This window comes from Crinia signifera, chromosome 6, assembly GCF_055691185.1.
Source record: "Crinia signifera chromosome 6, ASM5569118v1, whole genome shotgun sequence".
NCBI classification, from domain to species: domain Eukaryota; kingdom Metazoa; phylum Chordata; class Amphibia; order Anura; family Myobatrachidae; genus Crinia; species Crinia signifera.
Window position 1 is genome coordinate 154,011,104 of NC_139222.1, and position 18,148 is coordinate 154,029,251.

General features: G+C 40.9%; 1 protein-coding gene across 1 annotated transcript in view; it reads left to right on the plus strand.

Moving 5' to 3' along the window:
- LOC146007112 (agouti-signaling protein-like) overlaps nucleotides 1-8,612 on the plus strand; it is a 115,744-nt gene extending 107,132 nt beyond the window's left edge. Inside the window, exons 2-5 of the mRNA XM_083145492.1 lie at nucleotides 6,346-6,392; nucleotides 7,353-7,499; nucleotides 7,870-7,931; nucleotides 8,324-8,612. Coding sequence (XP_083001618.1) covers nucleotides 7,355-7,499; nucleotides 7,870-7,931; nucleotides 8,324-8,494 — 378 coding nt within the window. The 5' untranslated portion in view covers nucleotides 6,346-6,392; nucleotides 7,353-7,354 and the 3' untranslated portion in view covers nucleotides 8,495-8,612. The remainder of the gene's footprint in view (nucleotides 1-6,345; nucleotides 6,393-7,352; nucleotides 7,500-7,869; nucleotides 7,932-8,323) is intronic.
- Nucleotides 8,613-18,148: the final 9,536 nt, after the last annotated feature.

Here is an 18,148-nt window from a genome sequence, read left to right on the forward strand (position 1 = left end):
TGCTCTAGTTTATTTTCGCTGAGCAGATATGACATTATTTCAACCACAGGTCAGGTATCATGTAGGTGTTACTAGTAAGCCCGCTTGAAGCAAATGCTTTGACAGCTAGTAAGGTAGCTAATATGAGAGAGAAAGAGATGTAGTTTCATTTGCTGCCAAAAGATTACAGTTTTTTGGTTACACACAGACACTAGAGCAGTGGTCAGGGAACTCGGTCCTCATTACCCCACGCAGTGCATGTTTTGCATTTCTCCTCACAGAATCACAAGTGAAATAATTAACTCCACCTGCAGACCTTATAATATGTGTCTGTGAGTAATTAGTACACCTGTGCACCTGCTGGGTTACCAGCAAAAGACACACTGTGTGGGGTAATGAGGACCAAGTTCCCTGACCACTGCACTAGACATATATAGATGATAATGAATCTAACTATTAAAACTGTGATAACCCTTCAGAAACATAGCCAATTGTTTAATCTAGATATATAACAAATGCCTGTCCTTATAGCCATGTATGGGGATCAGTATGAAATCCCGGCGGTCGGAATCCTGACTGTCGAAATACCGATGCCCATATTCTCCTTCTATGGGTGTCGTGGACACCCATAGAGGGACAAAGTGCCGGCATTGCAGCAGTCAGGATTCCGGCGTCGGTATTTCGACTGTCGGGATTCCGACCGCCGGGATTTCATACGGGATTTTGACCGCATCCCATATATTCATCCAGATAAGGTGCTGCCAGGACTTCTGTTTCAATAGTATTTGTTTTATCAAGGGTTAAGGGGGATTCAATTAGCCTTGTTAATTTACACCTTTCAAATTCATCCCCCGGGGCTAAAAAGTAAAAGTCGCTAGTAATACTACTTTCAGACCACAAATGCCGTGTCGCACACGGGATTAGGACACGGGTCCCATCCCCAGAGCAACACGGCAATGCGGTCTGAAAGTTCCGACACCGACACGGCATATTGCCGAGTCGGTGACGTCACATGGGGCGGAGCTGGGTGGCGGCGCGTCATCGGGGGCTCGGGAGGAGGCAATACTTGGAGCTGACAGTGCTGCCTCCTCCATACTGTGAACGGGACACGGGTTGCTCGACCCAGGCACCCGTTCACACTGCACTTGACACGGGTCATAGCCATGTTCAACCCTGGTCAACACCAGGGTTGAACACCCGTGTTGCTCGACCCGTGGTGGCCTTTTCAGACCGCACCTTGACCCGTGTTGGGGCCGCAAGAACACGGCAATAACCCGGGTCTAGAGTGCGGTCTGAAAGCGGTATAAGAGGGTCTGAAGGTTTATTAGGCACACTCATAATAACAATCACAATATTTTGGTAAGGAAAACCACCAATGACAAGTGGTGACACTCACTAGATTAAATAGGTTCCAGGGTTGACAAAGATGAATTGTTGTAACACTCCTGGGTCAGGTCAGGCCCCACAGGATCTGAGTCAAAGAATACATTGATGTGAACACAATCAACAGAGGCGCACAGCTAAAACCTATTAAGCAGGATCTAGAATTGGCACATGTAATATGACAAGGCAGCTATTGAAAGGCTGTATAACGAGATAGCATTCCAGCCTACCACAAATGCATTCGTAGCACCTGAAAGACAGCCCAGGGAAGAACTGAAAGAGCATATATACTAGGCAACCTGCATAGGTGCCTTTCTAATTCTAACATCAATCAATGAACACATACAGTTGTGATCATCTCATTTTAACAATATCCCCTTTGTGCTGTCAACAGCTGTAGCCCGTCAAGATGCTATTCCACTCTGCTACATCCAGCCACTGAGTAAAAATGTAGCATATGCCGTCACAGATTGTTTGAACTTGCTAAAAGCCTATTTTTGATGCCTTGACCAGTCCGGAAGAGGCCTTGCATTTCTGCAAAAAGTTGTATATGACCTAAATGCCATTTTTCCTAACAGCGTTATTGTGAATGAGTGACTATATATTATAGGAGGGAGAGGGGAATTTCCTAGCAGAATCGTTATTGCATATTGTGACCTTGGGTTGGGGTGGAGGAGGGGCCCAAATTATTATTGCACCTGGGCCAATAATGTAAAGTATAGCTTTGTTTGGAACTTCGATACAATGATAATATTACATTACAATTACATGGTACAAGGCAAATTTCATTATTTAATAGAAGTAAAACATACTTAATATAGAATGCATACTTCATACAAATACTGGCCAACTTTAATAGTACAATCAGATGTAGCAATTATCCAAACTTTGAAGGTTATTCGGAGATGAACGCCGTTGTGCGAATTCAAAAGGCAATCCATTATCTAACAACTATGCATGTGTACAGCTCATAGGGCGCATGTGCAAGGCCAAACAGCAACAACAATCAGCAATTACACTATTTGAAAACCCCTCATAACTTGACTGACAGGAAGCTGCCATTTGAGGGTGGTAACTGGCTGTTTTCTGGGAGTGTCCGAAAAACCACAGACGTGCCCAGGCATTTTCAGGGAGGGTTTGTGACCAGCGTCGATCAGCCTGATTCCGTTGCAGAGTTGTGGATGGGTTAGATTTACTTACACTTGCACAGCCTGGGAAAATCATTTGATGGTGAGTGAGTTGCGTACGGATTTGCAGCTGGCCACCGATCTGCAATTTTTTCATCCGCAGACTTGCACTTGGGTCTTCATTTTGTCTAAGCATCGACAATCTAATTGCAAGGGTTTGCAAATTTACCCAGCAGCTATCAGGTCTGAATCCAGCCATTTTACAGTAGACCCCGGCCGAATAATATTTTTAATAATTGGTAATAGAGATATAACACATTTTTGAAGCTTTCCCTTAGCTTGAGAAATCGGAGAACTCCTTATTGGCTGTATCTTATATAAAAGACAAGACAAAGGTTCTGATTGGCTCTCCACATGACAGTTTTTTTTTTTGTTTTTTTTTTCTGCTGAATATGTTCAATCAGCGCAGAAACAAGACTGGAACAGGCAAGTATTAAATTGAACATTTTTAGTTTTGTGGTGGCAATTTTTTTGGGGGGGAGGTGAGGCACAACATTCTATTTTCTCAATAGTCAGAGAATAATATATATTATTATTGTTATATGAAAGCAATATTTTTAATTTATCTTAATAGAGAGTGCTATTTTTTCTTCTTCAAAAAATGTGGCACTACTGTATTATTATATTTTTAAAAGTGTAATGACATCAGAAAATATGGTAATCTGGTACTAAATGCTCAAGGGTAACTATTTCAGCATTGTACTGGCTATCTAGACTATAACTTAAAGAGTACATGATCAGGGCATATTTGTTGTATGTACTTTGTATTTCCGGGCTGCGGATCCCTTGTGACGCCAGATAACTAAAATATAGTAATATTAATAACAATAATAATAATAATAGTGTGCTGGTAGAATTACGGGTATATTTACTAAAGGTTCTAAAAATTAAATCAGTTGATGTTGCTCATAGCATTAGCAACCAATCAGATTCAGTCTATCATTTCTCTAGTGCATCATAGAAAATGATCGATATAATCTTATTGGTTGTTATGGGAAAAATCACCTCAAATTTTTTGAAGCTTGAGTATATGTACCCTTAGATTTGGGTGAGGTGTGTTACAAAGTTGCAGTGTAACAATCAATCATCTAGTGTTTACCCTGCACAGAAACAAAATAACTCACCCAAATCTAATGCTGGCCGAACTGTAGTGTGATTTGGCCAGATTGCATGTGTTTGACTTTGACTCTGATGCGCACGGGACTGCGCATCAGATCAGATCCAGACTGGACCTGCTTGCATGTCTGACCTTCGACTCGTATAGCCTCCTGGCAGTGGGGAATTGGATTGCATGCTAAAGGACCACATGTAATCTGGCTGCTCGGGAAGGGCCCTGCAGCTCAAGGGGAATCGGATGCAACTTCTCCCCTTAAAGAAGTTGTATTAAAGTATGGGTGTTTTAACTCTATCTGCACATGTTACATTTGCCCCACCAGCAGTGCACATGAGAAAATAGTCTGATTTAGGCCCTTGAAACATTCTTTTTTATACTTGGGTGCTTCAGATGAAAGCCTCATGTCATCCGTATGTTGCATACTTGAAATGCATCCATCATCAGTTGTATGATTCTGTGCCTGTAAGAAATGATGGAATGAGTTGTTATGCTGAGTTACTTTGTCTTGGTCCTAATATTTTTGTCCAGTTATATTTAATAATAAATATTTTATTGTTAAAATACAGTTTTATTGTTTCTTAAATCTGCTTCTTTTATGGCACACATATTACTTTAAACGAAGTAACAGACATATACAGTGTAATTACATTGATATTTACTCAGGGTAAAGTCATAGCAAGCAAGTCAAACACAATAAGGGTAAACAGTGTGTTTACTATGGTCAGTCGAAAAATCACAGTATACATGTCCAATACACTGTATAGAATTACCACATACTTTAGTGAAAATATTACAGAAATATTGTATTAACAGAAACACACATTTGGGCAGTATAGTTAGAATTGGGCATAGTTATACTTAACTTACATTAGAAAGTAGGGAGAAGGTATGTCGGACATATCGAGCTTGAATGATTTCAAGCTAGATGCATCTTCAGATGCGACATAGGCATGGACATGTTTTTTGTTATTCCTGAAGAAGGGATAATGAGCAAGACATGTTTACTATCTGCAAGACCTATCTACCCCATATGAAGTCTCTATGAGACCAAACGTGTCAGTATTGTTTCACCATTTGGGGTTTTCGACACGGTATGTGTTGAAATTTGAAATATTTTGTCATACACTACGGCTGCTTATTAATACTGTATTTACACAGTCTACAGATACTGAGAATCAAAAATGCTGTTGATGAGTAAGGCTGCCCTTATATATATATATTTATATAGAGAAACACAATATCCAGTGGACATATCTAGGCAGCACTCCTTCAAAGATTAAAGTCAAATCTATTCCATATGAACAGAATTCAATTGATTTTTAGGACTGGGATGGCAGCATTGAAGCAATATACATGTCAATAGGCATAGTTATATTCACCGAAACAGAGCATTGTCTACAGTCAGCAGCAGTCGACGGGACCGTTTGGGCTAATACAGCCTTCTTCCTGGACTGACCCATATTGATTTATTTAATAATCCTAGTGAGATAGATAGATAGATAGATAGATAGATAGATAGATAGATAGATAGATAGATAGATAGATAGATAGATAGATCATGTATATACACCCCATAGTTGTTTTTGTATGAAATATAATACCATTGCTATGCAAACTTTAGATTTGGTACATATCACCCTTGGCTACATGGGAGGCTGAACTTTACAATGCTTTATGTATGTGTGTAATAGTATCTTTTTAAAAGATGAAAGTATCACTGTAGTTCTGAGAGATAGTAGATTGTGGAATACATATGGATCACTACACATTTTTTAGATAATTAGATTTAGCCTTGAAAATAATTGCCCACTGATGTTACATTGTCTGAAAGTATACATTCTTTCAGAGGTATTTAACCCTTTATGTATTGCAGTAAGATATTTCAAATGCTGCTCTTTCACTTTTTAATTGCCAAAATAGTTTACTTACTGTAAAATAAAGATTTTTAATAGCTAATAAACAATAAGAATATAAGTGGTAAATAAGCACTTTTTTTGCCAAAAAAAAAAATACATTTTATAATATGCTAGAAATATTAACTGCCAAATACTAAATTGTTTAATATTTGTTATAGAAAAAAAAAAGTTAAGAAACGGTAACAAAATATTCTATTTCATCATTGCCATTGGTAAATAGACTTATCACAGTCCTCTAATATGAATTCTGACAGTGAACTTTTGTTTTTATATACTTTTTTTTTTTGCATATCAATTACTTGGAAAAAAAATATTTTTAGCAATAGCTACAACATACAGCAAATAATATTGTCCCTGTTCATTAAATTACCAATAATTTTATTTTGGAGGTATAATTAATAATTATATTGACTCCTTGATAGAATTATTAATTTTATTGCAATACAATAATTAGAATTAAAACTTAAAAACTGAAATTTAAAATAAAAAAGTTAATAAATTAATACTTCAATGGCCAAAAGAGTTAAACTGACATACGTCCTTCTACTTACTATCCGGACCGTTAATGAGAAGTGTTTTTTATACATTTACAATGACAAAATAATCTTCTTCATAGTGAGAAAATCTTAGTGTGAAAATCTTCAAAAATATACTGTGATAATACTGTGTATTGATAATGAATGAAAATCAAACAAAGTTATTTAAGCCCACATCAAGGATCTAAGAGGACACTATCTGATGGAGTTCTCTTACACTTTTCTCCTAGGGTTCCTCGACAAAGGTGTCACTAATAAAAACCAGACTAAGAAACAGGTAAGATGGGGATTCACTGACAGCACTCAAGAAAGGTCCAGGGACTTGCAACACAATCCAGAAAGTGAAACCAATCTTGACTAGAATGTAATAGATTGTGGTTTTATTTAGTATGATAATATGTCTATGTTAATGGAGGCCATATAAATGAATTCATGATTAAAGAACCAATTATATTACAACCCTGTGGTACTAAGAGTGCAACCATATAGCCTGTAACCCGTTGCAAAGTGTATTTTGCAATGATGCACTGCCAATTGCCCCAGGATATCTGTCCAGGGAGTGGTCAATACTTGGCAAGGGGAGCTCTGCCCATGCAGACTTTATAACAGTATATTATGAAAGCAGAGATACAAAATGATGTAGTCACAGTTCTCTTTGAAATAATTTGTGTGCCAGACTTTTCCTTTTTAAATTATACCTCTTTATTTCTCTCCTGCACAAGACTTTAAAGGATACAAAAATGGTTGCAGACAGTTTATCCTCTCTTCCCAGCTCAAACACTTGGCATGTCAGTTATATGATGAGCTTAAAAATATGGTTGCATTACATCAAACTGTTCTTCACCAGCACAGTCTTAAGATGCTTATACATTAGACAATATTTTGAATGATATACACAATAAAGACTAATCATAATTACATTTTTGTGTATGTGTCATCTAGTGTGTACACTCCATGGTGCCAATTCCAGTTCATTCACAATTAACTGAATTTGGCCCCTGCCCCGATGGTTGGGGATTGTGCACAGGTGAAACCCCTACTGCAAACGACCAAAGCAACCACAGCTAAGGCACAGATCTTGCTCTTTGTAATAGAAGGTGCTTACTGAATTGGGTAATTGAGGGCCTGCCATTCTAGTCTGAATATACTGATCTAGGTGTTAGGTATTACTGCATAGCAGTTACAAAGTTATAATACTGTACAGTATATTACATTGTATCTTTCTCTGCCTCTACAGACATGAACGGTATCCCTATCATTCTTCTTTTTTCCTGGTTCATGGTATTTGTCTGGTCTCACATTGTTCTGGAAGAGAGGCAAGAAAGAACCAACAGTGTCAGTGTTGTTCGATTTTCTGAGATGCTTCCACCAATTTCCATAGTAGGTCAGTAAGTATTGGGTATTTTTATTCTTCATGGAGGGTTGGGGCACAAAATAATGGCTGTCAACAGACATTCAAAATCTTAACACATCCCAGAAAGTATATTTCCCTACACCTAATCCTATCCCTAACCCACCACCCTCCCACAGCCAAATAACTCCCCCCCCCCCCCCGTTCCTAACCACAACCCATGTACTTACCTCCGGGATGTGTCGGGACTCTGTCTGTCAGTCTTCTGTTGGAACCCTGACTACTGGTATTTTGACCCCAACCCAGCATGGGTTGATACCATCATAATAGGGCTGATACAGTCATATATATATATATATATATATATATATATCTTACATTGTCCATTATTATTATCAACCAGATTTAACAAAGGCATCACGAAGGGTGAGCAGAGTCGATGCTGAAAGGAATAAGATGGCAAAGGTAGAGATCTTTTTTAATTTGTAACTGAAAACATTTTTTAAAACTCCTATTTACTAATTCTTTCCATGAAAGAGGATGTAAACCCATATAAATCACAATATTAAAAGCCATTAATGACTTGGTGATAGCAGCATCATATAGTATATCTTACTAAATAGCGCATTCTATGATTAGATGTGTCTGACATCCTATACTGGGCCCCTGGATTCCTCCAGGTATGACCCATTGCTCTTGACCCCCAGTTAAAATCAAGTAATATTGCAATGTGGTCAGGGTTTATATAATATATATTTTAAATATTTCAATTAGGGGTTCAGTTAGGCTTTGACATAAGGTTAAGGCTTAAGTGGGTTTGTTTTCTATCACTTTTTAACATGTTATTGGTCTTGCAGAGGAAAGTCTCTCCTAAAAAGAAGAAACGCCCACCTCCATCTGCAAACTGTGTTCCTTTACAGTCCAACTGTAAGCCTCCGGCCCCACCTTGCTGTGAACCATGCGCTATATGTCATTGCCACCTCTTCCAGACTGTCTGCTCCTACAAGATGGGCTACCCGCACTGCTGAAACACAGATTGCCAAAACCGTACACCTAAAGGAGCATTAGGAGGAGTGATCCACCACTATTTTATTACAGTCACCGCTTGTAAAACCATCACACTTGTAATAGTTTATCTCACATACTGTACAGTACCGACAATATTATTTATATTATTCAATAGTTATACAGATAAAGTCATTCCTAGAATAATATTAATAATAATAATAATAATAATAAATAGATAAAAAGATTTTGTTAAACAGAAGTGAGGAAAATCTTTCAAGAACTTTGACAGAAGTAAATAGATTTTCCTAGCTTTCAGATTACCTTCACATAAATATATATATTTATTTCTATATCCATGTGTCACTTATTTTGTTTACATACTTGAGCATAAAGCTACACGTGGTATTAGTGAACAAATTATAAAATCAGCACAATAATCAATCAATTATAAAGACACAAAGCGGCTCCCAGTTCGTTTTCTGGTAACCAAATATATAGAACACGTAAATAGTTAAGAAGAGAACACTTTAAGATAAAAGTACAGGTTGAGTATCCCGTATCCGAGTATCCGTTATCCGAATTATTCCGAAATACGGACATTCCAGAAAGTGAAAAAAACATTTTTTTTGCTAAAAACTCACTGGGGACATTTGTAACAGTACTACTGAGGACATGATATGTAACTGGCACTATATATGTGCAAGACAATGATTGCTTGGCATTCAAATTCAATATCTGAGATAGTACACAAATTTTGTTTCATGTTTTGAAACCTTGTTTTTTGAACAAATAAAATATATTTGTGTGTATTTTATGTGGTAATAAAATATATTTGTGTGTATTTTATGTGTTTATACAGCATACATGCAAGATACTTCAAAATACATCATTGAAATATTAAAATATTCCGAAATACGGAATAATCCGTTATCCAAAATTCTCCTGGTCCCGAGCATTTTGGATACGGGATACTCAACCTGTATAGCCAAATTTAATTAAATAAAAAAATAAATAAAACATATGTAAAAAACAACAACACAAATACTTGAAAAAAAGCAGAATATTTAAAACCACAATCTGGTCGTTAATGCGAATCTGGTGAATATATAACTCAAAAGAAGAGGATCAAAGTCTGCATTTTGTAAGCATTTTAGATAACCTAGCCTGCAGGATTTGACTCAGTAATACTTGCCCAAGCACTATAAATAATGTCCAATTTGATTCACAAGCAGAGCATATGTAATCCTCAGGATCACCTGGTATTGTGTCCCAAATTCCCTATAAAGCACAATTAGTTGGAATTACACAGTTAATACGAACTTGTAGGTGTGCTATGATATTTGCAGCACAAGTAGCGGTGCCGCTCACCTGTCCAGGATCAGCGACCCGCAGCCTTGTCCCAGACACATGTGCCACTGCCAGTACGCCAAGTAAGAACCATGAGGGCATAGGTGCCGATTCCATGGGTGCTCCCGGGCCTGAGCACCAACGGATAATGTTAAGCACCCACCAGACCTGTCAGCCCACTAGGGTTGCCAGCTCTCACGGATTTCCCGGATTCTCAAGGATTTGGTGGTAACCCTCTAGGAGGCTTTTTCAGTCTCCTGGATTCTGGGATTCTCCCAAAATCTGTGTGTCTAAAAAGGCCTCCACATAGCCTCCCACTGTCTTCTGTGGGCAAGAGACTCCGGTGGGGGAGATGTCATCTACCAGCATTAGGGGAGGTCGGACTGGCGGGCTCGCACCCAGAAAGGGTGGCTGTGTGCCGCCACTGTGGAGGTGCCTGCTACACAAGACGTGCTCGTGAGAAGATGACGTCATAATCTCGTGAATCTCTGCATCCCCGCCACCCACCAATAGTGATCGGGTGTGGTCATGTAGGCATGCACATGCCGGCTGCCGCGTGAGCATCCTGTGGCCTCCTGACCTGGCTCCCAGTGGCGCAATCTCTCACGCTGATCCTCCTGCCCTGCCCAGACCAGCATGCTTAGGTAAAGCAAGCAACCCATGTTATGTACAATGTTGATGAATGAAGATGTGGGTTTGTCTCATAGCCATGCTGGTGTAGGACTGTGCATTTGGTCTGTGATGTACAGTATAGTCATGTGAGCATTAATGCTAAATCATTTTGGTGGCATCGATTACTTTCAAATGCATTTCATGGTGTGTATCATTACATTGTGCCGTAATGTGTAAAAAGGGGGACTTTGCTGCTGTAATGTGTAAAAAGGGGGACTGTGCTGCCATAATTTGAATATTGGAGACAACTGCGCTGCATAATATAAATTGGTATTATTTTGTGGCCACGCCCCTTCCCCATGAAGCCACTCCCCTATAATATTCTGTGTGAGCACCCACCAGCAAAAACTTAAATTGGCACTTATGCTTGAGGGTGTTCCCTACTTCCTGGCGCTCAGCGCCATTTTCAAACAGGCTTGTGATTTTAGATAGCATAGATGTGTCCGTGCTGTCTGCTGAGGAGGGGAATGTATCCTGCAGGGGGGGCGGGGGGGGGGCGGCCGAGGGGGAGATTTATGCATAGAAGGGACTGCTACAGAGGGGGCTGCATTATTTTAATAAAATAAAAAAATGTAAAGCAAAAAAAAGTCCAGGGTGCTTGCATGTGGGTTGTATCAGTCCAGGGGGGACCACATGGGTTCCTTATCAGTCCTCGGGTGCCCGCATGTGTCCCATATTAGTCCGGGGGTGCCCGCATGTGTCCCGTATCAGTCCAGGGGTGCACACATGTGCGCCGTATAATTCCATGGGTGCCCCCATGTGTCCCATATCAGTCCAGGGGTGCCCGCGTGTGTGCTGTATAATACCATTGGTGCCCCATGTGTCCCATGTCAGTCCAGGGGTGCCCGCATGTGTGCCATATAATTCCATGGGTTCCCCCATGTGTCCTTTATCAGTCAAGGGGTAGCCGCATGTGTGCTATATAATACCATGGGTGTCCCCATGTGTCCCATATCAGTCCAGGGGTTCCCGCTTGTGTGCTATATAATACCATTGGTGCCCCCATGTGTCCCGTGTCAGTCCAGGGGTGCCCGCATGTGTGCCATATAATTCCATTGGTTCCCCCATGTGTCCCGTATCAGTCCAGGGGTGCCCACATGTGTGCCGTGTAATACCATGGGTGACCCCATGTGTCCTGTATCAGTCCAGGGGTACCCGCTTGTGTGCTATATAATACCATGGGTGCTCCCATGTGTCCCGTATCAGTCCAGGTGTGCCCACATGTGTGCCATATAATACCATGGGTGCCCCCATGTGTCCCATATCAGTCCAGGGGTGCCCGCATGTGTCCCATATCAGTCAAGGGGTGCCCGCATCTGTGCCGTATAATTCCATGGGTGCCCCCTTGTGTCCCTTATCAGTCCAGGGGTGCCCGCATGTGTGCCGTATAATTCCAGGTGTGCCCCCATGTGTCCCGTATTAGACCAGGGGAGTTGCCCTTTTTTAATGAAAAGAAAAAAAGTGTTTATTTTTTTTATTTTTACTGCAAGGGCTGTTAAGTGTGCTGTATCAGTTCAGGGGTGAGCCAAGTGTGCTGTATAATTCATGGGCTAAGTCTGCCGTATATTATTCCAGGTGTGCTGCTCTTTTTTTTAATAAAAAAAAATAAAGTTTTTCTTTTTCTACTGCAGGAATGTCGCCATGTCTGCCGTATAATTCCATGTATGCCGCCATGTGTGCCGTATCAGTCCAGGGGTGCCGCCATCTGTGCCGTATAATTCTATGTGTGCTGTATCAGGTCAGGGGTGCACACACGTGTGCATAATTCCTGGGGTGAGCCAAGTGTGTCATAAAATTCATGAGTTGCTGCCAAGTGTGCTGTATAATTTATGGGGTGCTGCTAACTGTGCCATATCAGTCCAGGGGTGATGCTAACTGTGTCGTATCAGTCCAGGGGTGAGCCAAGTGTGCTGTATAATATATGGGGTGCTGCTAAATTTGCTGTATCAATCCAGGGGTGCTGCCATTTTTTTTCTTAAAAGAATAACTCTTTTTACTGCAGGAGTGTCACTATGTGTGCCGTATAATTCCATGTGTGCTGTGTCAGTCCAGGGGTTCTGCCATCTGTGCCGTATAATACCATGTGTTCCATCATGTGTGGTGTATCAGGTCAGGGGCACCCCCATCTGTGCCGTATAATTCATGCCAAGTCTGCCGTGTAATTCATGGGGTGCTGCCAAGTGTGCTGTATTAGTCCAGGGGTGATGCTAAGTGTGCAGTATCAGTCCAGGGGTGATGCTAAGTGTGCCATATCAGTCCAAGGGTGAGCCAAGTCTGCAAAATAATTCCTGGGGTAAGCCAAGTCTGCCGTATAATTCATGGGGTGCTGCCAAGTGTGCTGTATTAGTCCAGGGGTGATGCTAAGTGGGCCATATCAGTCCAGGGTCAGGGGCGAATTTAGTGGTCAGGGCGCCCCTAGGCACAACATTTTTCTCCCCCCCTATTTAGCATATTCATTATGTTATGTTAAGTTAATATACATACATATAAAATTTTTACAAACACGAATATTACAACCCAATGGTTAACATATAATAGACCACACACCTCAGTATAGTCAGCAATTTAATATCCAATCAAGAAAAATTGAAAAATATATCATACATATCATACATCATCAGCAGTAGTGCCCAGGTGAGCAGTTACTTGGAGGGAGGGTATCCTATAGAATGCAACGTTATTTCCTCAGCTTTCTAGAAACACTGGGGTGATCCTGGGGCCGACTCTCACCCACATCCGAGCTGTGAGCAAGGGGGTGAGACTGTGCCCACAGGCCAGAGAGGAGTAGGGCCACTGGGGTGAAGACAGTGGGCGGGGGGGGGTGAGAGACTGCCGCTGCGGAGGAGTGCGGGGAAGAAGAAGACTGCAGCGTGCATCCGTGGGTGGGAGGAGGTGAGGATGGGTGACGGGTAGTGGCTCAGCTTAGTCTGTAAGTAAGTGAGCCGAGTGGAGCGGCTGTACTGAGACTATGCTGCGGTGGTAGGACTGTCATTCCTGTGTGACTCTGAGCAGGCAGTGACGCTGACATCGGGCTGGGGAGGAGTGTGGGGAAGAGGAAGACTGCAGTGTGCAGCCGTGGGCGGGAGGAGGTGAGGATGGGTGCCGGGTAGTGGCTCAGTTCAGGCTGTGAGCCGAGTGAAGCCGTACTGGGAGGACGTCGCCGCGGCAGGACTGCAGTCATTCCTATGCGACTCTGAGCGGGCAGCGCTGCTCGTCACTCTCCGCTGCCCGCTCCACTCGGTTATCCGGTCCCAGTGCTGCCACCTCAGTGTAACTCTCAGGCAGCTGCCTGCTGCCGCCCATAAAATATGCCGCCCCTAGGCCCGTGCCTCACGGGCCTAGTGGTAAATCCTGGCCTGTCCAGGGGTGATGCTAAGTGTGCCATATCAGTCCAGGGGTGCTATTCAGTGTGCCGTATCAGTCTAGTGTTTGTGCCGCCCACTTGTGTTGCTTATCATAGTTATCCAGCTACTTCGGTGCAACCTTTTGGCCTAAAAACAATATTGTGAGGTGTTCAGAATAGACTGGAAATGAGTGGAGATGAATGTTATTGAAGTTAATAATAGCTTAGGAACAAAAAAAAGCCTAAATTCTGTGATTTTTGTGTTTTTTATGCTAAAAAAAAAAAAATCAGAAATAAAAAACCAAAACGTTGAGGTTGTGTTTTGGCAAAACCCAATAGAACCCCAAACCTGAAGGTAATCAGAACCCAAAATGCGAAAAGTGGCCGGTGCACATCCCTACTTTCTACTACACAGCAGCCGGTGCCCTCTGACATCTGGATCTCTCCTGAGTGAGGTCGAGCAGCCGGACACTGCACAAATTCTCTGTGCAGCGGCACATGTTTCTGGGACCAGGCTGCGGGAAATATGCTTGTGCTGGGAATATCCTAGCACACCTACAAGTTCATATTAACTGTGCTTTAGTAATTCCAACTAATTGGGCTAGCTGAAAGCACACTTTTCCGGAGAGACTCCATTTATAGGGAATTTGGGACACAATACCAGGTGATCCTGAGGATTACATATGCTTTTCTTGTGAATCAAATTGGACATTAATTCCAGTGCTTGGTATCTACTGAACACTGCAGGCTATGTTATCTAAAATACAAAATTCGGATTTTGATCCTCTTCTTTTGAGTTATATATTCACCGGATTCGCATTAACGACCAGTTTGTGGTTTTAAACATTCTGCTTTTTTCAAGTGTTTGTGTTGTTGTTTTTTACATATGTTTTATATATTTTTTTCTTTAATTAAATTTGGATATACTTTTATCTTAAAGTGTTCTCTTCTTAACTATTTACATGTAATTAGTGGTTGTGTCACATTTTGCTGTCTTGACCAAGAATATCAATTTTATACTTAAAAAAAAAAATTGATGTGTTACAAATATATTTAAAAACAAAAACAACAGCAATGGTGTGAGTTACAAAATTAATTTGTATCTGACAAAATGTTATGGCCCCCATACATCAGCATTCATAATTAATTGCTTCTCAGATCCAGATTCCCCCCCCCCCCCAGATAAATGGTTTCTTCAATCTATTTCACTTGCCCACACACTACAGATTTGTTTCAGTGATCGGCAGATTTTTCTTGTTAGAATGGCCACACATGCAAAAATGAAACTCCAATAAACCCAGATTTTTAAACATGTTTAATAATCTGATTCAGCAATCGATTGGCGATCCCTATTAGTTTTTGATTGGGATTGCCAAAAGGGGGAGCCCACACATTAAAGATTAATTGTGGCAATCATCTCCAGAACTGAGGATTGTCACAACTAAGGGGTTTATTCTAGTTCATTCTTTCTGACAAAATCCTTCTTAGATGGACAAAACCATGTGCACTGCAGGGGGGCAGATGTAACATGTGCAGAGAGAATTAGATTTGGGTGAGTTATTTTGTTTCTGTGCAGGGAAAATACTGACTGCATGATTTTACACTGCAATATAGATCTCACTTTGAAGAAAATCCCCACCCAAATCTAACTCTCTCTGCACATGTTACATCTGCCCCACCTGCAGTGCACATGGTTTTGTCCATCTAAGAAGGATTTTGTCAGAAAGAATGATCTAAAATAACCCCCTAATTGCTGATGTATGGGGCCCATTACACCATGAATTTTGCTCCATAAATTGAATGTGGTGTAACTCAATTTTCTGTTGGCAAATATTTTTTAATTTATACCACACATTTCATTTGTATCAGAAAATATTACAATTAAAACATTAAATTTAGTTAATTTGAAGTAATCGTATAAACTCACCTGCTACATGGTTGCAACTTACACTATTAAGGTCATTCGCTGACACTGGATACAAAATTGCACAATATTGTTCCAATATTGTGAATATTAACGAGGGACAAAACAGTGATCATTTTATATGGCCATGGACTTTGGCCTGATTACTGGTTGCACTAGTGTGTACCCAGCTCAAGTGCCTCATTGAGCTGTTTTTGCATGTAAACCACAAATGCCTGAAAGATTTTTTTTTTGCACCTGTTATATCTGCCCTACCTGCAGTGCAGCATGGTTTGCCTATGTGCATATTTCTGACGTTATTAAGTAAGACGTTCCCAAACAAGGTCCTTAGGTCACCCCATTGGTTTATACGTATTTTATCATAGACAAAGCTAGAAATATGGTATACATATACATATTAAGATCTTTTAGTCTTTCCTGGAACGTTTTGTGATGTAGGCCATGCACCATTTTAGTTGCTCTTCTTTGTACAGTCTCTAATGTATTTATATCCTTCTGGAGATATGGCCTCTAGAACTGAACACAATACTCTAGGTGAGGTCATACCAATGACCTATACAGTGGCATTATTACTTCTTTCTTTCTACTGCTGATACCTCTCCCTATGCAACCAAGCATCTGACTTGCCTTCTTCATTGCTTTGTTACATTGCCTACCTGCCTTTAAGTCCCCTGAAATAGTGACACCTAGATCCCTCTCTTCCTCAGTAGTTTCCATTATAGTGCCATTTATACTATATTTAGTCTTTGGATTTTTGAGACCCAAGTGCATGATTTTGCATTTTTTGGCATTAAACTGTAGTTGCCATGCTCTTGACCATTCCTCTAATCTACCTAGATCATCATTCATTTGTTTTACCCCTCCTGGTGTGTCTACCCTGTTGCATACCTTTGTGTCATCTGCAAAAAGGCACATTTTACCCTCAATTCCATTTGCAATATCACCAATAAAGTTATTAAAAAGCACCGGTCCAAGTACAGATTCCTGGGGTACCCCACTTGTAACATTTCCCTCCTTTGACTGTACTCCGTTTACTACAACTCTTTTCTGTTTTCTGTCCTGCAACCACGCTCTTATCCATTCAACTATCTTAAAATCCAATCCCAAGCTTTCAAGTTTAACAGGCTGTGACAGTGTCAAAAGCCTTACTAAAGTCTAGATACGCTACATCTATAGCCCCACCTTAATCTATTACTTTAGTCACTCAGTCAAAAAAGTCAATAAGATTTGTTTGACATGATCTTCCCCCAGTAAACCCATGCTGTTTTGGATCCTGTAAATTGCTGGTTTTGAGATATTCTCCAACTCTTTGTTTTAAGAGTGTTTCCATCAATTTCCCTACTACTGATGTAAGGCTCACTGGTCGATAGTTGCTTACCTCTTCCTTTCTTCCACTTTTGTGTAGTGGGACTACATTTGCTATTTTCCAGTCCTCTGGGATCAAGCCAGTAGCTAGTGACTGGTTGAATAATTCTGTTATTGGTTTTACCAGCTCCCCTTTAAGCTCTTTTAGTATTCTTGGATGTATCCCATCTGGCCCCATTGATTTATCCACTTTCAGTTTTGAGAGTTCTGTGAGCAGCACAGTTCCCCCCCCCCCCTCCCCAGCACGATAAGAGCTGCGGGGTAGAGAGAAAACTGCTTTTGTTCCCCGTCTGCAAACTGGTAGGTAACTAGCCTAACCATTTGCAGTATTAACTTTTTTATATTCTGTGTTGTTGTTTTTTTAGGGGTATGTGCTGTATTGTGTATGTGTGTGTGTATGTATGTATATGTGTGTGTATGTGTATGTATGTGTGTGTGCGCCATATTATCTGTGTAGGGAGGATCTATGTAATGTACTATATTGGGGGCCTATGTGCTGCACTATTTGAGTGGGGGGACCTATGTAATGTATGTTATTGGGGGGCCTATGTGCTGTACTATTTGAGTGGGGGGACCTATGTATGTTATTGGGGGCCTATGTGCTGCACTATTTGAGTGGGGGGACCTATGTAATGTATGTTATTGGGGGCCTATGTGCTGTACTATTTGAGTGGGGGGACCTATGTAATGTATGTTATTGGGGGCCTATGTGCTGCACTATTTGAGTTGGGGGACCTATGTATGTTATTGGGGGCCTATGTGCTGCACTATTTGAGTGGGGGGACCTATGTAATGTATGTTATTGGGGGCCTATGTGCTGTACTATTTGAGTGGGGGGACCTATGTAATGTATGTTATTGGGGGCCTATGTAATGTATTATATGGGGGGGCCTATGTGCTGTATTATTTGAGTTGGTGGGACCTATGTAATGTGTTTTTATTGGGGGCCTATGTGCTGTACTATTATCTGAGTGGGGGACCTATGTAATGTATTATATGGGAGGGCAAAGGCGAATCTAAGGG